This window comes from Rhopilema esculentum, chromosome 7 (genome assembly GCF_057945365.1).
Source record: "Rhopilema esculentum isolate cy_ngs chromosome 7, ASM5794536v1, whole genome shotgun sequence".
NCBI classification, from domain to species: domain Eukaryota; kingdom Metazoa; phylum Cnidaria; class Scyphozoa; order Rhizostomeae; family Rhizostomatidae; genus Rhopilema; species Rhopilema esculentum.
The window spans coordinates 5,868,555-5,894,184 of record NC_142821.1 but is presented as its reverse complement, the minus strand read 5'-3'; the positions used below and the strand labels follow the sequence as shown (position 1 = coordinate 5,894,184).

General features: G+C 35.2%; 1 protein-coding gene across 2 annotated transcripts in view; it reads left to right on the top strand.

Moving 5' to 3' along the window:
• LOC135683126 (kinase suppressor of Ras 2) overlaps positions 1–25,630 on the top strand; it is a 35,484-nt gene continuing 9,854 nt past the window's right edge. Inside the window, exons 1-18 of one of the 2 annotated variants that reach the window (XM_065198297.2) lie at positions 1–747; positions 2,498–2,644; positions 5,795–6,011; positions 7,208–7,465; positions 9,101–9,265; positions 10,180–10,342; positions 10,742–10,848; positions 11,671–12,012; positions 13,050–13,128; positions 13,764–13,845; positions 14,331–14,417; positions 15,548–15,598; positions 17,539–17,633; positions 18,219–18,303; positions 19,632–19,720; positions 20,226–20,322; positions 20,690–20,826; positions 23,000–23,131. In XM_065198297.2, coding sequence (XP_065054369.1) covers positions 607–747; positions 2,498–2,644; positions 5,795–6,011; positions 7,208–7,465; positions 9,101–9,265; positions 10,180–10,342; positions 10,742–10,848; positions 11,671–12,012; positions 13,050–13,128; positions 13,764–13,845; positions 14,331–14,417; positions 15,548–15,598; positions 17,539–17,633; positions 18,219–18,303; positions 19,632–19,720; positions 20,226–20,322; positions 20,690–20,826; positions 23,000–23,131 — 2,474 coding nt within the window. In that variant the 5' untranslated portion in view covers positions 1–606. The remainder of the gene's footprint in view (positions 748–2,497; positions 2,645–5,794; positions 6,012–7,207; positions 7,466–9,100; positions 9,266–10,179; positions 10,343–10,741; positions 10,849–11,670; positions 12,013–13,049; positions 13,129–13,763; positions 13,846–14,330; positions 14,418–15,547; positions 15,599–17,538; positions 17,634–18,218; positions 18,304–19,631; positions 19,721–20,225; positions 20,323–20,689; positions 20,827–22,999; positions 23,132–25,630) is intronic. The other variant, XM_065198298.2, reaches the window with a different exon arrangement.

Here is a 25,630-nt window from a genome sequence, read left to right as displayed (position 1 = left end):
TGAGGTGCGCAACATAAACATTCTTTGAGGGGCGACTTGAATTTTCAGGGTCGTTTCGATGAAACTTTGTGGTGAGTTTTGGAAATGAAATGAAATAAACTCCAAAGATGTCAAGACCTTCGTTATTTCATAAATCTTGTTGGAATTTGAAAATCTAGGCACACGAGAAAATATTTTGTTCGTTTGTGCAGTGGATGTATAAGTCAGCATTGACTCAGCCGAACTGCCTGCAGGCGTGTGCACCACATCGAACTTAGGCCGGTTGTTGCCGATTTGCTGGTTTGAAGAGGCATTTGGAACTTGCTCCGCATACAAGAGTTCCGCTTTAGAGGTTTCGCTCTCAAATCATATAATGCAAACTTTTGTTGCTTTCGTTTATGTGTGAATGTCTGTTTAAAAACTGTCGAGTTCTACGGTCTGCGTCTGCTGAAAATTATTTTGATTGTACTTGAAATGAAACAAATTTATTCCGATTGCTACTGAAGTCTTAAATTCCAGATTGAAATGATGTTTATCACTGTTTCTACGTAAAGCAAGTTTATTCGCTTCTTTTCAAAAGAGGATCTGGTTCTTTGCATTTACCCTGTAAATCAAAGGTAGTCAAACATGGATTCTCCCGAAGCAGTCCTGCAGGACTTGCACATGTTGCAAAGAATGATCGATATGAGGATTACATCACTTGAAGGTCTCCGGAGAGAAGAGTCTTCTGCTTCAAGTCTCATACAGCACGAAATAAGAACTGTTGAGGTGTGTTCCAATTTTGATTTGTTTTCATTCGGCAATTAGGCTACCCGCTCATAACGTGCAAATACCATTCGATGTGGTAGACGCTTATCCACAGCCTAATTGCCTGCTCACTCTTGATTTTATAAAAATGCAGCAAATGGTGGATGCTGTGGCAAAGTTCGTGTGCAGTTGTTTTTTTTTTTAAATTAAATTTCGTTTACAGCTACATCAAAACGCTCTGATCAGGGTTTTGAAATCGAGCACGAATAGTTTCATTGATGAACTAAATACAAAAGTCAGAATTGTCCCTATTCTATTGACTATGACTAAACACATGTATTAATTATTGGCCTTTGGGAAGCTTTTGTTCTCTTGAAGATTTGGATACATTTTGAATTTAATCTTCTGACATTTTGACTTTAACTTGAGTATAAATGACTCAAGAAATAACTCATTTTCGAAAATGAATTTTTGCAGAATTATAATCATTGGATACAGTATCTGTTATTCCAAGTTTTACATTAATTTCAGCTTACTAAATTGATTCAGATTTTCAATTTTAGTAAAAAAAATGGAGCCATGAACCTTATTTAGAAGCCCTTGAATTCTATTACAAGGCTAAAAGAGATAAGGAAACAAAGAACAAGCTTTCTACCCATAAACTCATTTTATATCACATCAAGCAAAAATTATTAACAGCTTTTAAGCTGGGCAGGTGCTGTAGAAGTTACCTGTAAACTATTAAAGAATTCTCAATATTCATAGGATTATTGTTAAAATCTTAACCCAGCAGACAAATATTATCTTTACCATTGCTCAAGGTAGCAGGTGCATGTAAATTCTAGAAGTATTTAAAATTTCAATAGGGCATGGTGTCTAGAGGGTTCAGTGGGAAAAGGCACCTGTCTCATTAGGACTTTGTGTTTTCCTTTGTAAAGCCTGGCAACAGAGTTATAGAAACAAAAATTAGCTTTGATATCACTTTATTTGCAATAAATGGCAATGTAAAGATATATCTGTGATGATGAATTGACAGGCAATAGAGTACCAAAGTGTGACATCATCAAAAATCTATTTTTAAAATTTCTTAAATTTGGCCACATAATCTGATAGAACGGCATAAAATACCTTTCATTATGCAAAATTAGTTAGATATGTTCCAAATTAGGTGAGATATGGCCAATGAAAGATTTCATGTTTGCTAAGGGATTACTGTTATTTTGGCCTGGTTCACAAAGTTTGAACCAAGACCAAAATTAGAGAGGTTTGATCAGGAAAGGGCCTGTGCTCAACTGGTCATATCTCAGCCAATTCGCAATGCCTTTAAATGATTTTTGCATATGTAATGGTATGTCTTGATGCTCTTTCAGGTTCTTGGATCAAAATTAAGAAATTCTAAAAATAGATTTTTATGATGTCATCACTTTGGTACTCTATTAAAAAGGACCAAGCAACTTTGTGCAACTTCAAGCAACTTGTAAGGCTGTGATTACAATAACATTTTGTGATCAAATGAAAAACGTGAAGTAAATATGATGGAAATTTTACCTGAATATGATCCTGTAAACTGACTTTTACAGCGGTTGCAAACAAAAGTCTTTTAACTTGAATTTTTAATATTGCTGCCACTGTAGAGCAATGATGTTAGAGGAATGCATACAGAAAGTGACAAGTAATTTAATGTTAGAACACCTCTATTTTCTTACTTAAAACATCTGCCTTAGTAATTTGTAATTTGATCATGATAAAATATATTCTTAAAACATTCCAGGGAAAATTGATGAAACTGTTTTCTAAGCAGTTGTCCACAATTTATAAGAATCATGATGCCTTGAGCTCATCCAAAGAAGATGTTTCAAAATATTCAAAATTGGACCAATTTCTACAAGTTGTTGATGTAGAGTGTGATGTTAAAGAGGTATGTATATACATATTTTGAATTATTCTGAAAAGGACATACTTTTTTAGAGTATTACATGACCCAGTCTTTGTAATATGCGATTGCATGCCTCCACACACGCCCAAATTGTCCAAGGCATGCAAATCATCACATACGCAAAACAAAGTATTTGCCATAAAACATTGCTTATGTTTGGAAGACTTTTAAAGCAGCAGTAAGTCAAAGCCACCAAATTCAAAGACATTCCCGTCGTTTTCCAAGGTGTTGTTAAAGCACTCCCATACCGGATTTAGCAATGGCATCACAAAGTAGTTACGACAAGGTCCTATAACATAACGGTTATTTAACCAAGGGGGTGCCAAGGGGAAGCAATCTGCAATCAACACCTGGTGCTTCATTAACACTCAAAACTCAGCGATTTATAGGTTTGATCCAAGAGTTGCCTTCACTGCTCACCTGATTAGTCTGTTCTTTGGTGATCATGGTGAAGGAAACGAAGTTGAGCTGGTGACATATATTGGTTGGGGAAAGAACGGAATTATCAGACAACTACGAATGCCATACAGTTTTATGGAGATGCGACTTCGTATTGCAATCAATGATAATATATGGACTGACAAAAAAGATAAAATATCTTGAAAAAGGCAACAGTGCTCGATCTTTCAAAGAGCAGAAAGCAAAAGCTTGATAATGTTATCAGTATATCGAAGAAACCTAAGCTAGAGAAAGAGGAGGGAACTAAAGAAAGCTCTGAGGAAGGAGAGGCGATGACTACTGTTTTTTAATTTTTTTAACCGTTATCGAACAATTTTTAAGATTAAGAGCTGTAAAATCATGTTTTTGCATTCAAAGAAAGTGTGTTTATTTCGACCTTTGTGCCACTCCTCTACCCATTCCTTCTCATTTGATTGTCCACTGAATTCCATATAATCGTGAAAGTTACACCAATCAAGTGGTAAAATATTTTTTGAGAATATCCGTTATGATATCCGCTACGTTAACGATGATACTGAAGTCTGTGATGTTGATGGTAATTTCTGGACAATGCATGATAATTTCTATGAGTAATTGAATTTTTTTTTCAACCTTCATACCACCAAAGGACTTTTTGCATATCTTTGAATGATTACAAAAATATTCTATGATTACTTTCTAGAAAACTTTTAAATAATTTAATTTAACATTTTTAAAGAAAAACAAGAACAATTTCTCCACCAATTTCTTTGGTTTCTGTTCTGTTTGCAACACAAATTGTCTCCTTGAAAGCAGCACCCTATAGTTCTTGACAACAGGAAAGAGAAACGATGGATAAAAAGCAGTCCACATCGCACGTCATGGCATGGGTAAAGTAGTCAAGACGTGCGGAACTCTGCATGCGACCTATTTCCATATTACAAAGACTGATGACCCTAGGCTTTTGCTTTGCATGTCATTTACTTGCACGATAAAATGCAAGCATATATTTTGTTTGTTGGCAAAAATGTCACTTGTTAGAGTATTGCACTTGAAAAGTTTTTTATTGGTTGGTTCTATGCACAAATAGCTTTAATTTAGCAGGTTATTTTTAGAATTATTTGTTTCTAAAAAACTCCAAGAGCAGTTGCTAAAAATGGCAACTCAAACAGCTAATTAAGACTTGTATGTTTTTTTTAGTTTTATTCAAAGAACATTCAGTATAGAGGGTCATGGTCATGACATTATGTTATCTAATTTGATTAACATTTTTCACGTTTCCATTAACTAGTAGCCAGACCTATCTTAAATTACCAGATTTTCTTGAAAATGGTTAGAAGCTACCCTTGAATAGAAGCCCAAAGGCGTTTAAAACTCCACATCTTCACACACTAATTTGGGCAGTATTTTTAAAAGGGTTAGAGCATTTTTAAGCAAGGTGCGAGGAAGACTCAGTTGTTAGAGATGCTGACTACAGATCCAAGGGTCTGTGGTTTGAGTCCCTGGCATGACCAAACTTTCACCCAGAGTGAGGAGAGTCGCCAGCTCTCTGTAATTCCAGGCGTAGGAATCACGAGGTGTGGTCACATCGAGAGGAAGGACCAGGACACTGCTTGATAAGCATAAGCTTCTCAGTGTCCTAAAAACTACCTTCGGATGCTAGGTAGAAACAAATACAAATTTTTAAGCATGTAGCCTGCAAAAAGTGTGCAAAAATATTGATATTTCATACAAATACAAACATTCCAATCAATCCTCATCTAAAGATTTTAAATAAGTATGTACAATGTTCTAGAACATTTTCTATTAATCATAGAGATCAAGGCCTCTCACTTATTTCAAGAAAAGCAGATCTCTTTGTCCCATACTTTAAATTCTCTTTTAAGTGCTCAGGGTTTTGTTTTTCAGCACTTTGAAGGGGGCTTATAAGAGAGAGGGGGCTTAATTGAGAGTGGGGCTTCAAAGAGAATTTTCAGTACATACATTAACCTATTTGACAAAATGTCGATGAGTAACCTATAATTACATAAAGGCAGTTTCAATATCTTAGAGTCACATCACAAAGAATACTTTGCTAAAATATTACCCCTACCCAATTCAAGTAAAATACAAACCAGTCCAATTCAAAATTGATAATAGGGGTGCTAGCTTGGGAGGTTGCTTATTGATTCTTTGACTGTTCAATTGGTGCTCATTTGGCATGATTATTCAATGAGAACGCTAATCCAAGGATTTCTTTGTTATCAAATGTTTCAACTAAGCCACAGTGTCATTACCATTTCTCTTATAGCGTTATTAAAAGGAAAAAGGGTGTTAGCCATTAAGGATGGTGCTTTTTAACCAATTTTTATTTGAAAAATGTTTAACAGCTTGAAAACTAATGTCCATTTTAATTAAAATAGCACCAATGTATCACAAATGTAATGTATTACAAAATATTAGTAGCACCAACGTGTCTGCCCCTGTAGCAAAAGGGCTGAGATGTTTGACTTTCTTCTCACCTTAGCGAATTTGTTATAGTGTTTTCATGAGATTTGCTTGTTTTTGCTAAAATGTATTATTGGTATGCAAAATTCTGCTTGCTGGATAGTCGCCTGTCTCAATTTCATAGACCAGTTGTTTCTAAGGGTATCCTTACACCTTTTGTTGTTAAGCTTGTCAAGTAAATGTGGATTTGTTCTTTTTATTTGATAATTGTGATATATTTTTCAATAGAAAATCCTTGAATCGTGTGACAGCCTTCCCGATTTGTGTGCCTTGCCAGATGAAAGAATCAGACGCTTCTTCAAGGGTCTGATTTTTGATGATGATTATGATGATGATAATGATGACGAAGATGAGGATGATGAGGAAGGTGAAATCTTGACAGAAAGTCAATACAGTGCTGCCAAACGGCTAACAGCTGCCTTGAAAATTCTAAGAACATATTCAGGTAATGTTCCGTGTGGTAAAATTTTGAGACAGATTTGATTTTATTGAACAGACTTAAGGCATATGAATAGTGAACAAAAAAATTGACCGTATGTTCTATCGGTTCTGTTTTTTTCCAGAAAAAAGCATGGATTTAATTCCTACATGATTTGCTAAAATATTGATTCCTAACTTTATGAAATTTGTTGATAAGGACTAAAAAAATTCTTTGCTCCATGACTAGTGGCATAACTGTGGCAGCTGGGGTGCCAATTATAAGCAGTTGTGAAGCTGTGTAAACATTACCTGAGATTCTAATCAGCAGACTTTCCATCCGTTTAGACTGAGATATCATGCAGGCTCAGGCCTCCTTAACTCGTTTATCACATACAGAATACCAGCTTCACAGTATAATACCAAAGAATACATTGTTGCTTGGGGCCCTTAAGGTTGGGGACACTTAGTTTACTTAACCAATGGTAACTTTGGTTCGTTAAGCCACTGTCCGTCACCCTTTTGCTGTTTCAGTATGGAGCCAATGTTGCTTTTATATAGCATTACATCAAGTCTGATTCATACAACTAAAGACTGTTTCAACCGCTATTGTAAAGTGTCACCTTTCACAAACTCTTACTATATTTGAAGATAGTTTTTGTCACAGCTTCTGTAGTATTGAAAGCAGAGGGAAATAATTATTTGGCTAGTTCATTTCTAATAGCAAGGAAAACCATTTCGACAACCTTTTAATGTTGTACAGTATTTTAAATGAAAAGATTAAATGGCTATTGAAGTATTTAAGCTGGTTTATTAGAAGATTTATAATGAAAGGTGTTTCCTAGTTTTTGTTTTTAGTCGTGCACCTGTAACAGTTGCTAAGCAAACATTTCCATAAGATTTAATGGCTTTTAAGCTACTCGCATATCCTAATGGATTTTTCAAGAATACTTTGAACTTGCAAGAACTGTATCCAAAGAAAGATGATAGCCCTTGTTTGAAATGTAAATCTTAAGAATTTTTATAATAGTCACGTTAGTGTTTGTAATCTTGAACAACCATGCTAGACCAAACGCTTTGAGTTCAACTCAGAAGAGTGTAACATTAAAATTGAAAAATTTCCAACACTATTTAACTTTTGCAGGTTGAATTTCTTCGATTTGGTTTTTTTTATAAAAAAGTGTTTATTAATTGACAATTGTAAATGGTGTCATTTGTGTATAGATCGTCTCAGAAATGGAGAAAAAGCCAACGATCTTGTTTGGGAATCGTGGGGCACAACTGCCTCAGAATCAGATGGCCTCGGTCGAGAAAGTGATATCTATGGAGGTGGTTATGATGATGAAGTGATACACAAAAACAAAGCCCTTAGTCTGCCAAGTAGCATGCGTTATGGAAGCCTATCGATTCCTCCAAGTCCAGTACTTTTTGCAACAAATGATGTGTCAATTACTAGAAGCAAATCTGATGAAGCAAATATAGGTAGGGTATTAATTTACTTAAGTTTTGTTAAAGTTTTCTAAGGATAACGTCAAGTTTTTAGAAAATTATTAAAAATTCATTGTACGACTTGTTTAGAACTCACATTATGATTTTCACCCATATTTTTAAGCTGGATAAAACTTTTTATGTTTTGTGCCTGTATTGCAAATGTTTTGACCATACAAGGTTTGAAAACTTTGGAAAGGATAAAAACTCAAACATTGTTCCCAGAAAAACATTTCTTTCCTCCCTTTCTTTGGGGAAGTTTTGAAAACGAAACTCTTATCCAATGAATTTTTTATGTTTGAAAGGAATTATCTTTCTTGCTAGATACTTTTGAAGATAACACAATAGTCTGATCGACCTCCGTTTTAATAGTTTGATTTTATTGGTGCAAGAAAATAAATGCATTATCAGAAATGATTCATCTGAGTTTTTTGGAATGTAAAAACAGTAATGGTAATGTTTAAGCGGTGACCTTCTGGAAAAAAGAAAATATACAGCCAAGACTCAAGCCGTTTTGTGATCCTAGTAATTTTGCCAGGCATTGCAGTATCTTTTGCCGCATAAACGATGAGAAATGGAAGCTTTATTTGCGACTTTTGGTTTTCCAATTGCACATGTATTCTGACATATGGTAGTTCTTGTTTGGGATCTATCTCATATTAATGATTCACAGCGCAGTTGTAGAAAAGCTTTTACTAGCATGAAATTAGCCAAATTAATGTTTGTCGGTTGATCGATTTCATTCATAGACTATGTTGTGCTACACGATTCTGCCGTCAGAGATGAGAATAAGACATACGGCAATAAAGTAACTGCCTGTCCGTAAAGATACCGCCCTGCAGCAGTTCTCGTTTACCGAAGTGGATGCATTGCTCAATATATCTTCTTTAAAGGAACCTTTTCCGTTTTGCCGCATAATCTTTGAGAAGTTTGAAAGTTTTCTCTGTTTCTGGTTATCTTTGTGTATTATGCTACACCGAAATCTTGCGAAAAATGTTGTTCGAAAGTAGAAAGATTAAATCTAGCAAATTAATGTTTTTTATTGTAGGATTTAGATATTGATAGCTGCAGGAAAACAACATTCTAGCTATGCATTTTCATAGTTTTTCATTCTTTCACTTGGCCAAATTTTTCATCTTAACATAAATCAAGGCCTTAGTAGAAGGGTTGTTAATGGGTCCTTACACCTATGAAGTCATAGTGACTCATTTAAAATTCAGAGTATCTATGACGTCACTTTGCTAGGCAAACGCATTTCCTTATACTAAAAGAAAGCTAAACAAAATTGTATCTTTACGCAACAGTCTTCATTCTCATCTTGTAACTTTGATCAAAATTGCTTGAAAATGTAGCAAATATTATAAAATTTTCTTCCAGGCTCATCCAGATTGAATTAGCTTTGAAGTTTGTTTTCGCCTAGGTTAAAACTTTCTACTTTGTAAGACTCCTTAATCGGTTTTTTGTCAAACTTACAGTACATGCGACAGGAAATTCGTTGCTTACCTTCAAAATAAACGGGTACGATGAATTTTTACAAATATTTCCACGAGGATTGTCTTTTATATTGTATTTCTTTTAGTAAAATCTCATACAGAGTCTCGTGTCAATCTCATATACGATTCGTTCCAGGTCAGAGGGTGCATTTGGATAGCTGCAGTAGTAGTGGTAGTGGTCATACGATTGGATCAACTGGCAAAGGACCAGGATCAAAGCCCAGACCATTGAATTTGACAGTGACAAATACGAATGGGTTCGAGTCTTCATCTAGGGATTATGACTGCCCATCGAGCTCTCGTAAGTAAACCCAAGCTTCATACTATCGTACATTTTTTGACAATTTGGTAGGCCCTTTATCGCGTGAAGAGGTTAAGTTCCCTATTCCAAAAAGCTGGGCATAAAAAGAGTCAAATCATTCAAGGTCACAATCAAATAGGCAATTTGATGTGGTAATATGCGTGTTTATTAGAGTGATGTTTCTGTCGACTCTTTTGGCATCTTGTTATCTTTGATGATAACCTTTCACAAAGAAAGAAAAAACCAGAAAGTTAGTTTCCATTTAGACAGTATGTATTTTTATAAAAAATCAGTAATTTTTTTCAAACTTATGGCGAGGTCATTAGCTAGCAAATTTATTTTGTTGATAGTTTTTTCCACCCACTGTATACCCTTTCCATGTCCTTTGCTTCATACATCACATGCATTTAAAGTCCTAATCCACCCCTACAATTGATCTGTGTTTAGTGAAACTTGGTTTTACATTAACTACATGAATTTGTAATGTTTGTAAGTAAAACAAGAGAATAAATAGTTTTAATCTCCCCTCCCCCCTCTTCAAGTATCAATTGCTTTGATCACCCCTCCCCCTTTTCGAGTATCAATCGCTTTGATCACCCCTCCCCCTCTTCAAGTATCAATTGCTTTTATCACCCCTCCCCCTTTTCCAGTATCAATCGCTTTAATCACCCCTCTCACCTTCTCCGCCATTTTTGTGGTGTCCACTAAAACAACGACCACTGAGCTTGGTTCCCAAAAGTGGCCACTGTTAGAGGTTCCACTTTGCATAAAAATACCCAAGGTCTTATTATCTTAATGGTAACCCTCAGCGTTTGTTATTCACGAACAGATGGCCAGCAGAGTTGTTGATGTCTTGCTTTGATATCTGAATTTCCACTTGCAAAAAATTTCATTCGGACTTATTTGATTTCTAGATTCTGTTTCTCAGTCACCACGAACACCTACACGACTACTTCCTCGCTATGGAATGGGGCATTCAATCAAGCATTTGTTTTCTGCAAAAACCTTCTTAATCTCACTGACATGCGAATACTGTCATCGTTTGATGTTCGTTGGTGTCAAATGCAAAGAATGCGGGTATGCTTTTCCAACCAGTTCGTAATTTTTTTACTATAGATGACTAATATTCCTTTAGAGCTAAGTCTTCAGGAATTTAAGTCTTTACAAGATTTTTTCGGGATTTTACAGGATTTGTGTGGTTTTTACAAGATATTACCGCTTTATAATGCAGTATGATTAGCCTCTCTATGTTTAAAAGATAAAAACCGGCTGTAGATTTCAGAGAAAATGTTTTAAGCTATGATGTTGTTAGCCAGCCAGCAAAGCAGCTTTTTGATCCAATGAGCATAAAAAGCCAAATGGGTCTCGTATCAAACATTTCTCTTATCAATTTTTAACTTGTGTGGTGTATTTTTAAGTTTTGTTTCTTAAACGTTTCATAACTATTAATTAACATAGTTTCAAATTTCCTTATAGATTTAAATGTCACAAGAAATGCTCTCGCAAAGCACCTCCGTCTTGTGGTCTCCCCCCTGCTTTAGAGAAAATCTTTATCGATGCATTGCGTGATTCTGGTGGTGATGGTGAGTCTAAAGCAGTGGCGATTGTCTATTATATTAAATGTTTAATTGTATTATTAAATTTATATAACCTTCCGTACTGCTATCGCTTATATGATCCAAGCAGCTGCAGTATTTTGCCGGAATCCGTAAGAAACAGCCAATGCACTACCCCAAAATAACGTGACGTGACTTGGCAGGACCGGATCTAAATTTGCCTAACAGCCGGGCCTTAAGGGACATGAAATGAATGCCATTCTGACATGACATGACGTGACGTGACATGACATGACATGACATGACATGACATGACATGACATGACATGACATGACATGACATGACATGACATGACATGACATGACATGACATGACATGACATGACATGACATGACATGACATGACATGACATGACATGACATGACATGACATGACATGACATGATGAAGTATGAATCGGGATAACAAAGTATGAAATAGCAAGACGAGACGAGACATAATTTGACATGACACAACGTGATAAAACCTAGGTAAACTGAAATCATTCTTATAGCACATTGCTTAAACTTAGCACCACATAACCAATGACCAAAATTTAAGTTTCGAAATAGCAAATTTCAAACAAGTTATAATCCTCGACGGAAAAGTTTGAGATTTGGCACACCGTCCCCCGGTTCACTATTGATATCTCTGGCATTGAAATGCATATTTTGATTGGGGATGGAGGAAAGAGATTGATTTTGGACAACTTATGCAAGAGTTTGGAGGTCTAAGTTATCAAGGTTGTAGGTACTTTTCAAGTTTCAAAACGTAAATCAAACTTGACGATGGGTCCTTTGTATCTTTTAGCATTCAAGTTTCACACCCTTCCTAACATGAAAAGGACAGTATCAGATCCATCCAGCATCCTTCTCCAGGTCGACAAGGATACCCCAAGACGCCTTACCCCCAATCGTAGTCATGGTGATTTGGCCACCCATGCAGTCGACCAGAGGAACAGGATCTACAGTGACAAATATTACACCACCAGTAATATGTCTCATTCTGGTGATTCATGCTCTACAACCTCGTCTGCATCGTCTGATCCATCGTCTCCCGCAGTGACCGACTCACCTAGTGACACAGCAAATATGCATAATGTCCCATATTACATGACACCTTCAGCGACCAATGAAAATTTCTTTTTTCCAGGTAATTACTTTTATTTGCAACTCATATTCCTTGATATGCAATGTTATTATCATTGTCATGATATTCATTGTTGGACTGATCTTATGTTCTTTAATCTTAATGTTATTGGACTGAATTTGATCCTATATTAAGCGGCAAACGAAACAGTCAGTTTTTGGAAAGAAATTAGTGGTGTAACAGAGCAGTTGTTGATTTTAGAGAAAGTTGACGTATGATCCCCTTAGCCTTTCAACAAGTAATTTCAGTCGTTTCAGTGACTGTATTACTTGAGTTTAGATTTTGTTGATCCTTGGTGTCAAATGACATTTTTACTCTCAGTTGTGTTTTGTGCCTGTTTGTAGCGATAATCGTTCTTCATTTTATGTTTGGAAGCTCGTTAGAGGCTCTAGGCGTTTGCGACAGTTATGGGTTGCTTAATTTATTTGCGTTGTTTTTGCCAGTAACCCAAGAAAGGATCTCCCCGTTTCTAAATCTGGAACAAAATGATTGCGATAGCTTATGTTATTTTTCGCTAAACTTTTGCTCATTTTGTCAAGCTGGATATCTGTTTTTTACCATCATGCAAATGTACCTACCTCAAAGTCCAGTTGAATTTTAATTATGTGCTGCATATATCGGGCAGATACATTGATCTAAATTTGACTATTTGTTTACATCCGAAGGTCCCTTTTCGAATCACACTGCAGTTAGTTAGTTTTATCAATCATGTATCAATCAGCATGAGGGCAAATTGTCATGGAATTAGAGCATTTTATTGAGGAGCTGAAAGCTACGGAAATACAACCCTGGCTCGATCTTTGTATGATTCAGATACTCACTTGCTGCCTTACTACAAATCCTCGTCTCAACGTCCATGGCATTTGTTGCCATTAACACGCACTTCCCCTACGTTGTCGTCCATATCGTCCATAGGACTCTACTTTATCAGTTTATCGTCTGTAAAATTGGTTATAATACCCATAAAAAGATGGTTTTCGTCCTTTTCATTTTTCATTTCGTCGATTCTTCCATATCAATCTAGCTTCTTTTTTACACAGGAGATGACACTCCAGAGATTGACTTGATCAACAGCACAACAGAAACTGAAACAAGCACACTAACAGGAACAATGAGAAGGTAGATATGATCTTTTCTAAGAATTCAGTAGAAATAACTCTTGTTTTCTCAACGGAAATCACATTGATGTCAATAGATATACCCTATGTCTTAATGGGCCTCTCCAGCAAAAAATTGTTTCCATTTTTACTTACTTAGAAGATATTCTGTTGCGTGTCATATAGTCAAATAATTTTTCTTGCTGAATTCTAGTTATCCGTTAAGTTATTAGGCCTTAAATTTGCTACTTCCCGAGAAAAAAACTTAACAAAGATTGGTCAATTTGATGACACTGCTATGTTGCCTTGAATTGCTTGCTCGAAATAACTTTGAGCTAGAGTGTCCTTGAAATAACTTCCGAAATCAACCACTTCGTCTTAAACCATAAAATAACCTTGTTAAGTTGAAAATAATTCAAATTAATTTCATGATTCACAGTCTCTTAGTTTTATTTGAACATTTGGATCGCAATTGTGTCTTGGTAAGCCGGACGCTATACATTGACTTTTGTCTAGGCCTTGCAGCTTTTCTTTAAAGTATTTTGGCTCAAACTGATTGACAGTTTTAATTGACCATCTTAAACTGCCATGCTTTGCCTTTCCGTGCCACTTTTTATTACGCTACAGTTGAATAATGTTTTTCTTTTACCTACTTAGCAACATGTCAATGGATACAATGGTACAAACAGAAGGCAGTTCATATTCCAAGTCTAGCAGTGGTACAAAGAGCACTGAATCGGTGAATACTTAGTTTATCTTCCTGCCCTTTATAGTCTATTTCACAAGGTTTTTATCCTTTGATGGTTTAAGTTTGGGGTCCAGATTCTCTCTCATCATATGTTATTCTACCCTGCCAAATAACCACAAACTTTACTTGTTGAAAATACTACTAGCCGAGCTTTAATTTACTTTGGTTCTTTGGTTTTAGCTTTCGATGTATATTCTTGTATTTTTTCAGTTCTGCTAGTGCAGTTTTCGTCTATAATCCTGTTTGCAAAACTGCCATATCACTAATGTGGAATATTATGAACCAGGATTTCTAATTATAAGAGAATAATACTTTCCCAGTTGCTATAGGAAAGATATTTTTTTCATGTTGTATTTTGTTGATATTTCTAAATGCTAAGCAATATTTACTAAAGAATATAGCACAAAGCAGGATGAGGCAGACACCTACAGAATGTAGCATCTTCCAATGCAAACTCATTCCTTTTTTATCTTCAGACAATATCCGAGACAGATGATTTTGCCATTGATAACTTAGATAGTCAGATATCGGATATAATTCCACATAGAATCAGACCACGAGGGGTATGTTTTATGCCACAATTTAATACTGGATCGTTATCATTGTTTTATCTTTAATTTGTTAATGTTTTATCTTTAATGGCTGCTGAAATCATAAAGAGATTTGCCGATTATTGTTATGATTCTTTAATCATACAACTTCTAAAGCAATTATTTTGTTATAATTTGTAACTTCAATGTTTTCTTGTTTTTCAATGTAAAATCAATCTTGGCTCTAAAGACCCTACCAAGTTGCGTATCATTATTAAAAGTTTCATTATTAATGGCCAGATTGAAAAGCTAAACCCTATTATAAATTGAAAACAATGTATGTATTGGATTCATACGAATTGATAAGATATCGCGTCTCATTATCAACACTGGATGGTCTTGATCAAAATATGTGTCCCCATAAAATCAGGTTTATTGAAAATAATCTGAATATCATTATTAACTGTTATGCTGTTAAATATATAAAAGTTTAATGAGAAATTTCAACTTTGTCGATAGAATTCAATGCTTTCAAAGTTATAAAGTGATTTTAGTTGACAGTTTAAAAAAGGAATGTAAAATTTATGCAATGTAAGCAATGCTTATAGATAAAATAGATAAGAGATAACAAAGTTAATAATGTGATCACTGTTTAGTGTTTGAACTACGCCGGAGATTAAGACTGAACAGTGAACCAAAAATACCTAGGCAGGTGTTAATCAAAAATTTGAGTGTTGAAAGAAATATAGCAGATTTTATCATCTGATTTTCAAGCAAAATTAGTTGTAAATATTGAAAACAAAACATTTGTTGCCCCGGGACATATCTACACTGTTTTTTAAAACGTCTTTTAAAATTCTCTGAGATAGTTTGTGATATTAAAAATATGATGCCCAAAAAATCCTCAGGTGTTTGAGGAATCTTTGATATTCTGAAAAGAGACTTTTGCTAAGGACCGCAAAGTATAATTGCAAGAGTGTTGCTGTTTTAACTTACACTGCATTAAAGCTAAGCCTCTTTTGCTTCAACGACAGATCCACGCAATAGAAATGCTATGAGGCCATATCATAAAAATAGTAAATGTTTATTAAATTATGTAAATGGAACTTAAATCTTTAAATGCGTAAACTAAAGCAAATTTGCAATCTGAATACCATTGACAGGATGAGCCTTTAACAAAGGAAGAAAAATTGGATATGCTTATGAATATGCACGTAAGTATTAAGAAAAGCAATATTCATTAAATGATGTGACAATTATTAAACAACATAATTCACCTTTTTACAAAAAATTATTAAATAACCTTGTCGAGTTCACACGAACTCTTGTCTCCAACTCATCCTTTCTTCTCAGATCTTATAGATTTTAGAACGCTCTTCCTGTTTCCAAGAATATAATAGACTGTCTTTTTTCAAAAATAAAATCAACAAGCTTAATCTTACATCCCCCTGTTGCTAAAACCCTATTTATCTCTTGTTGGGGTTTCGCTTTAGGCCCTAAGGCCCATCTCTAACATAACCACCTAGAAAAACCATCCAAATATTTTAAAAAGTGTTATGTTTTTCATCTGTATCTTAATTGGAAACCAAATAGATTCTAACTATAGTCGATATGTATGAAGATAAATTAATCATAGTCACTGCTAGCCTTCTTGGGAACGATGACAGCTATCTTGGATGTAAAAAGGCAACCCCCCCCCTCCCATTTTGCCAACGGAATGCCATTTTTGTGTTTAAATTCAACTCCGACTTTTTGCTTCTTGTGGTCTATGCAAAGTAAAATTTCTGTTTATTTTTGCTGTTTTTGTATTCAAGACTGTCATTGCTCCTTTGTGAAGTTAAAAGTTAATTAAGTTCCATTCGTTTTCAATCCTAAATAGCAATTTAATTTCAATCCGTCACGCTGATCAAATTTGACACCTCGATGTCCAAATATTCTTTCAACTTAGTTTCAAACCTAATTGGTATGATTTTATTCATGTTTAAACCAAAAATTCTTACAGTTAATATTAAACATGCTTTAGCTTTCAAAATAACAGTAATTTTGAAAGAAATAAAAGCAAATGACCTGCTGATAATTCTTTCACCAACGGTAAGTAGCTTTGTTATTTCTACAACTCAGGCTATTACAGTTTTTTACAATGGATCATTGATATGAGATCGTTTTTATGAGAAACCTAGCACGCTCTCGCACAACATGTTCCCTAACGGCAATACAGATTTCACCCTGTTATTTACAGGATCTGTTTCAATGCCCTGCCCTTTTCTGGCCTAGTGTGACATTATAGAGACCTTGTCTTGACTGTGTTGCACAGCGCGATGTAGCTATGCACCTCATCGCCTTAAGCACTGCTACGCTGCAGTTTATGACAATCCAATATGTCAATCGCAATTTCTTTCAATGTTGGTTATGCTTCTGCGTAACATCGTTGCATTTTATTAAATGAAACTTGTATTGCACTGTGTCATCGTTAATTTGTACTTTTTGCATTGCAAAAGGACTGATTCCCGAAAGGGGTATTCCCATCCAGGCCTGATAGGGGTACCCCCTAGACAGTTAGAAGTACCCCTTAAGGTAGTGACTACTTAAATTAGAGGAAGTGTTAAATGGCCTATCTAGATTAGGCCATTTGGTAGCAATTTGGTACGACCCTCAAACCTGCCGGACCCCCCCCCCGGGAGGGGACTGATTGCGCATTAAGTGAAATAGGTATATTAGTTACTTTGATTCATTTGTATATGGTTATCTATTCAAATAACGTTATAAAGCAATGTTGTGTAAAATAAGAAAGTGAACTTAAAGCATAGAAACCTTGGAACAATCTTTCTAGTGGTAGACATTCTTGTAGCTCTCTGTTTTTCACGAATGTGCGAGTTTCAAATCAACCTGAAACGTTTAGTGCACAAATTCCAGGTGAAAAAATTGCCGACGTGTTTCAAGGAGATCCCACTTTGATTTAAGTTAGATATAATTTTTGCTTATATTCACAAGTTGAAAAGGGTGCAACATTTCTTTGTACCATTTTTACTCGGCTTTTAAGCTCTTTATTCCAGGGGGGGGGGGGTGGGGGTGGGATTAGGGCTCAATCATCGCAAACATACCATCGCACTTTTTTGCGTACAATGTATTAGTTTATGTAATCTGTATTTTTTAGGAACGTGGTAGTCTTATGTCAGAATGGGTAATCCCCTTTTCTGATATCGAGCTTGAAGAACTTATCGGAAGAGGAAGGATGGGAGAAGTCTACAAGTAAGACAACTGAAGAAGCTCTTTCTGCCTTGTCATTTTTGCAGGATTTGGAAAGAAGCATCCGTTATTATCGCATTCCTTATCATAATTTTCTGAATCAATCCAAAACTTACTCAAATACACTACTCGCCTAAAAGAATTTTGCATGAATTCAATCAGAGCATATCATTTCACATGTTATCAAAAATCTTTCAGGAAGGAAATTTGAATCTTGTACTGGAAAGCATAATATGCTATGTCTTTTTGTTGTGTTTTTAAGAAGAAATTTTGCCTTATGTTGCAATGGTTAATTCAAATATCAAAAATGTCTTCCCAAGTGCCTAACCCATCGGCTTCTAGCCAACGGATATGTTTGATTTCGAGAATTTGCTATAAGTGTCATTGTTTTGAATACAAGATTAGACAAGGGCAGATAGAAAAAAAATGGTTCTTTTTGAGGATGAAAGGAAATATTGAAGTTTTAAAGATGCTTCGAAAAATTCAGCCTTCGATTATTTTAACCTATGGATTTGAATGCTTAGAGGAATTATAGGTGTTCTTGCTTTTATAACTGTATTTATACTCTTCTTGTATATTTATTTGTAGAGCGCGCTGGCATGGCGAAGTAGCTGTAAAAATCCTATATGTGGAAAACCCAAGCGAAAAAGAAAAATCAGCATTCAAGTACAAGGTAGACGCACTTTTAGCTATATTGCAGATGATGCATCACAGTTGTGCACCCCTCCTTCACTAATTGCGTAACGTCGAACCAAAGAAAATATGCATTGTTTTGGGCGTGAGCAAACGGAAATTTTCAGCAATGTATTTTCGAGACTCGATACTTCCAAAGGTTTTTTTATAAAGACATGACTTTGACCAAACGTTGCTCTGGCTTGTTTAGATGCCACGTCTTTGCTTTCAAAATGATGTTAACTTTTTCAGAAATTTGTCAAATGCTGTCTTTTCCCTAAATCGCAAATCGAACCCTCGAACGCTGGAGGAGAGGTTCTGTAATCATGCTGCTGTTTTGTCAAAAAAATTGATTTTAGGCAGTTCTTTTTGAAAAATTCTTTCTTTGTAATGATGCTTTGTCGTCTGATTTACTTGTTTACTGCTTTTAAGGACCTCAAAGTTCGTCGTTTCTTATAAATCATTTATATGAATAAGTCTTTGCATTACATTTTTGAATCAAAATGCGTCCAAATTTCTTATGTAGACTCAAACAGCTGGGAAAACTTTTTGGAAGAACCGAATTTATATGCATGTAGTAGTTTTTTCAGACTTGCTAGCTGGAAGAATGCTAGCAGGAGACCAGCAGTTTCTGCATGCTTTTTTTGGTAATGCAACGAGGTAGAAGTTATATCGGATTTCTCTTGTTTAACATAATTGGCTTAGTTACGTACAGGAGGTTTTAAGACAGTCTAATCGCTTTACAGCTGTGAATGGCATGATATAATACAATATTACTTGCAGTATTTACCCATAACAAGTATTACTGGAAAGCGACATTACCCTTGTAAGAAACTTCTGCTTGAATCAACCAAAATAAACGAATTAACGGCAATTGGGTCCGCAAAAGTTCGTGAAAAATTTCAGGCTTGAGCAATTTATTCAAATTATTCCAGAGAAATTAGAGGTTTGTTATTAAAGAATCGAACGTCAGTCTTTTTGGGTATGTTGTTGGTTGGTTTTAAGCTGTCAATGTGCCAAGGTTTTATCGCAATAAAAAGTCAATAAACGAACATCTCTTTCATCAGAACACGAGGTATCTCAGTTATATTTCCAAAAAGGCAAACAACTATTACAATTTCCATTGCTGTCCCTACATAATCCATTGATATCATTTATCCACATTTATTGGTGCCTTTTTGGTATAAATCTTTGTTGCTCTTATTTTTTTGCGAATAATGCTGTTTTGTTTCCTCTAGGTATTTTTTACTTGTTTTATTAATAATTTTTAATTAAAATATCGATTGTTTTATTAAAAAATTCATTCTTTATTATAAAATTCGTTTCCAGGTACAAACATTTAGAAAAACACGACATGAAAATCTAATTCTTTTTATGGGAGCTTGCATGGAGCCTCCTACATTGGCAATAGTTACAAGGTGTGTTGAAATAACACGAATGAGTAATAACAGTACTTATACACTTGATATTTTTGGCAAGCCTTTAAATTTATGACGACATCTCCAAATAATGAGTTGTGAGATACGATCCACTAACTTTTTTGATGACATTGTAGATGCGGTCTGTCTTTGTGGCACGGCTTAGAGTCTACGATACTTGTGTTAGAAAAAGAAGGTCTTTGTGCAGTAGATAATTCAAGAAAGTTTATTTTTTCTTATCGTTTGTCCAATAGTACAGCCATCCTTTTTGTGCCAAGGTGAATACCTATTTTTGCTTCGCGGCATCTGAGATACAAAATTTCTAAAATTTTATATGCAAAAGACTGTTTTTAATCTTTTCTCTTTGAATTTAAACCACAGATATTTCTATGAAGTTTTCACAAGATTTTATCAAGTTCTCGAAGTCATTTGGCCGCCAAAGAATTCTTTATAAATAGCAATGTGGTGTTTTCGATGACTGATCTGACGTCATTTTTTGTTGTAGCTTATGCAAGGGTTTAACTCTACACCAACATATACACGAGCAAAACAATACTTTTGACAATAACAGGATAATCACAATCATTACTCAAGTAGCACAGGTGGGATATACTGTTTGCTTTTAAATTTTTTTATCGTTTATCTGTAGCTGTATCAGAGAAAGCTTTGACTTTTGAAAGACCAATAAATGATCTCCTCTTTAATGCTTTCCTAAAAATTTTAAAGAAGGTTGGTAAAAAAATTAAAAAACAAACTCGGCTCTCTTGCCATTTAATGACTTTTATGTTAGAGCAGTAGAGGGGGAAAGACCTATAATCTGTAAAGGGGTACAATAATATCAAACTTATTTTATAATAAGCTCATTTAAATGTATCTGTGTATGAATTATACAAAGATTAAGATCACTGTTAGCGAAAGTACTGTATTTATTTGTAATGCTCATCGTGTTTTCTAAACATTGCTCTTCAGGGAATGGGCTACCTACACGCTCGAGGCATTGTACACAAAGACTTAAATTCAAAGAATATTTTCGTAGAGAAGCATCGTATCGTGATTACTGACTTTGGTCTTCTTAATGTAGCTGACACAAGATCCCCGCTTGAACGGTAGGTGTTCAATGTTTTCTTACTTTCTATAATGTAATCATAAGCCTGTATATCGATATCCATGTTTGCTGGCCTTCTCGAGTTTGAAAAGTGTATTTACTCATGAAAATTTATTGCCAAATATTCACAAGATTGCTAAGAAAGAATATTATGTGTTTTTTTAAACAGGCTCCATTTTCCGTATCTAAGCAGAATCTGATGTAGTTTTGTTGGGGGTGGGGCTGGGGGGTTCTAACTACGTCGTACGTCCCACGGATTTGTATTAGGTATTTGATATTTTCAACGAGTCGAAAAGATTTCAATGACAGTTAAATATCGGATTTGCAAACAACAAAGAGACTTTTAATAGCTGCTCGAAAAATTTGGAATTCATAAAACGAAGCACCTTCTGTTTTTGCAATCACTAACGTCAACGAAGAAATAAGAAAGTCGCAAATTCATTATTGAAAAAATTGTTTTAATCTCTCGAAAAATCGATCAATCAAGTCAAAACATTTCTGGTCCTGTTCGCTAACGATGTGTTCTTGTTGAAAACTCTATCAGTTAGAACAATTTTTTTTCTCTTTATTGGGAAATTCCACCTTTCATCAGAGTACGAAACATTGATTAGTGTCAAATATATGACGTAGCATTATCAATACTGTGTGTAATCTTGCCTATTGCTTCAATTTTGTCATGTTGTATTCTTGTTTTGTAAGGAATTTTATAAAGAAGCATTTTACTAGTCCTTGTTGACCTTCAGTTTTCGTAATAAATGAAGAGCGTAAGACATGATTAAATTCATCACTGGTGTTGCAAAGGTGTGAAAATGTTGCTCAAAATAGTGCTATATAGAATCAAAGGCCCAAAGCCTACAAATTTCTCAGGCAAAGCCTCTGGGCTAAGCGGCCTTGGTGACGAGACCCGTCGGCAAGAAAATATATGCCATTTCAATAGTTTGATGGAAGTAATTTGAAGGATTATTTTAGTGTTTTGAGAAAGAAATTCATGGAAACTATGCGCCAATGCTCCAGAAAAGTTCAGGAATCAATTATTGAAGGATTCATTGAAAATGTGATAAAATGAAGTTGATTTTCAAGAAGCATAAGACTCTTTAGAAAAACTTATTAAGTGATTTTTTGCTCTGATTATGAATATATGTACATTTATGTATTTTTGAGCAGATCCTTTGATCTGAGATCTCAGCAGTAGGTTATCAATAGCGGTACAAGGTGAACAAATTCAAAAACTTTTGTTTAGTGATCAAAATAATCTGTTGCTTATCTAAGTAGCCAGTTTTGGTTTAGATACTTCTATTAATTAATTGCAAAGGAATAGGGAAGATAAAACTAGTCAATTTTTTTAATTGTTACAAGTTTTTGTAATAAGAATATCATAATTTTAATGAACTTTACTGAAGTATTTATGGTCAAATGTCAAGCGCCTCACCTGGTGTCAATATTTAATGTGTTGATTTCTACAAAAAGGGTCTTCTCGGTAATTATTTTTTCACCAGAAAAATTTGTTTGCTTCAAATTTCAAGATAAAATTCATCACCCTACTTCATAAAAAGGGAAATTTTATTGTTATTGAATCCTTTAAAGATTTTGTTGAAACAGTGCTTTAAAGTTTCGCTGAGTATTGACTCAAAATGGCAAACTTATCAATTAATTACGTTTTTAACCGACCCCTAAAATGGCGAATGCATTTTCCCGCCATGTGTTATCGTTTCGAAGTAGCCTCGCATCGTTATTCTCTTTTGAAATTTGTTGGTTAAGGTCCTTGACGACTACAAACCGCCAGTTACGCCTATCTTTCCCATTCTTTTGCGACCTCTTTATACATTTGCCGCTTTAATGACCATGACTATATTAGTAGATATGGGTCGTCATTAACGGGGCATATTTTGATATTTAAGGTCTACTCTGTTTGTTTAGAGCCGATGCAGTGGTGTTTACGTGGTATAAGAGTGTGAGAAAATCCACGAAGAAGAGAAGCTAGATACTAATGCGCCCTAGAGAGCGTGCATGGTAGTTTTTATATGTACGTTGTTTTGCCTGTTTTAGACCGGAAACGTAACCCTGGTACGGTACTAAGGTACTACTAGTACCTTTTGTAAGTAATGGCACAACGTTATTTTGTAATTGCTGTCTGAAAGATTATCTTACTTGATGTATCATTTATTTTATTGTAGTCCTGGCTGGCTGTTGATAATGAGCAATTGGTTATGCTACCAAGCCCCGGAAATCGTCCGGGCTTTAGATCCTTTGCACCCGGGAACGGAGTTAGACTTGTACACAAAGGAAACGGATGTCTATGCCTTCGGGTAAGTTGTATAATTTCAAGTCAGTACCATTATTGAAAATAAGTGTAAAATTTGACGAAAATGACAACAACTGGTTACCGGGCTCAATCGACAGTCCAAAGATTCATTTCGAATTCAAGGCAGGCGCTGAGTTACCTTCTGGAAATTGTCCATTTTCCGTTTTCTATTGAATGTACTTCTGATTTTCATTTATAAATGCAACTGCCGTACGAGTTACTGGTGAAATCATTGTTAACAAAAGTTCTTGGTTGCTCCAACTTTTAACTTGAATGTTTTGGCTCGTAGCACAAATGGTTAAAGTCCCTCAATGCAGGCTATTGACTATCATAGATTCTTGAATAACAACGACAAATTTTCATTTGCCAAAAATTGTTAATAATATTAATAATAATAATAATAATAATAATAATAATAATAATAATAATAATAATAATAATAATAATAATAATAATAATAATAATAATAATAATAATAATAATAATAATAATAATAAATTCGTATTTGCCCTAGTGTCCGAGCTAAAAGCTCAGTTAACATAAAAGGTATGTCTACTAGGCTTGTGTTATCCACCACATACATAATCACTTCATATAAACTGTGAGACACAAGATTTAGAAGTCATTCAATGTGAAAATGTAATATAGAACTTATTGTATCTGATCATACGCAAGGGCCGAGAGAAAATAGATTCACATGAATAACTTCTTAACCCTGTGTCTCCATATATAGTTGGCCATTATCAAATTTGATACCGAGCACCACTGTAATGTGCTCTTTACAATCAACTTATCTACTGACAATGATCTCATAACAGTCCAAACATCCTTTTTGATGCAACCAAGTGAGCCAAAGCAAAGCACTTTCAAATCCACCTCCCAACCTAACGACTGCAGCAGACTGCACAGCGGCTGATACCGTTTCTCTTTGGTGTTCAGTGCTTGCTCAAAATACAGATCGTAGCAGACAGTCACCTCTAAGATAATGCATTTACGTGACTGATTGTCAATGATAATGATGTCAGGTTTACGATGCGTAATACGCTGTAATTCATCACCATATTCCGTTATTATTGATTCTGCAAGTTTGTTTGCATGAAACTGGAAACCACTTATACTTCCTGAGATCACCTCAAATATTTTGTCAGCAATTCGATTGTGACGTCGACTATAAAAGTTGTGAAACTCTCTACATCCATTCATCAGATGTGCGACACTTTCCGTGTGCTGATGGCAAAAGGGGCAAGAAGGGTCATTATCACGATTCCATACATGCTTTGTGAAGTTTGTTGGAAGTAGACTCAACCGTGCTTTTATTGCAAACTTCACCAGTAAATCACTTACTTTCCAGTTGTAAAAAATTGAATGGGAGGATTTCAACTGAACATCAGTCATGCAGAGAAAGGGGCCTTGAACTGACAATTGCTTTGCTTTTTGCAAATCTCGATTAACTGTCTGTTTGAATAGCAACTTCTGAAGTGGAGCACCTTCATCAAAAAATTCACCATTAATAATTACTCCAGCCTTTCCTTGCCTGAACTCAATGGAAACATCTAGCTTTCTAGCATATCTCAGAAGATCTGGCCAATCTGATTGACACCCAAATTTGGTACGACTATTCAGGTAGCCGTCTTCACTAATCTCAAACCCAAGGAAGTTCATATCATTATCTGTTGAAGCAACTTTCCGTTTTTCCATATCCAAATTAAGGGATTGACGTGCAATGTTCTTGAACTGTAATTGGGGATGATTCAACATCTTAATGAGAAATGCAACCCTTGTTGACCTATACACATCTGACACACGCTTAACTCCAATCCCTCCGTGCTCGCGTGGTAAGAAGATGATGAGCTGTGTTGTTGTTTCATACAAATCGTACATATTTCGAACTGCCTTCACCAAGGACTTTTCCATGAGTTCCAACTGCTCCTCTGTAAACCTTGTATTGTAAAAATGGTGGAGAATCTTCGCGAGAGCCAAGTTATTTAAAGCACTAGCCTTTAGAGCAAGGGGCAATTTGCAGCTTGTTATTTTTTCCAATAAATCTTTATAACTTTCTATAACTTCATACACTTGCACAGCATCTTCGCCGGAAAGTGAGAGAGACTTTCCAAGATACTTATAGGACTTGTCACGGGGATAAACTTCGATGACATTTCCTTGAATTGACACAGTTGGCTTTTTATCTGCCTTGCCTTTGTACCAGTTATTCCCAGACCTCCTTGCATACATAACTGCACATTTACTGGGTTTCACTTCTAAACCTGCTATCTTCATGGCAACTTGTCCGATATCAAACATCTCATTTATAATCGTTACGTCATAACTGACAACAACAACATCATCCGCAAAAGCTTGCAATGGACATGGATTAATCCTTCTTTCATCTTCGATACCCTGCCTGATAACAGCCTCTCTTACCATAGGCTTGCATACTCTGTCAATCACCAATATGAATAAAAGTGCACTCAAAGGGTCACCTGTCTTTGTTCCTCTGATTATA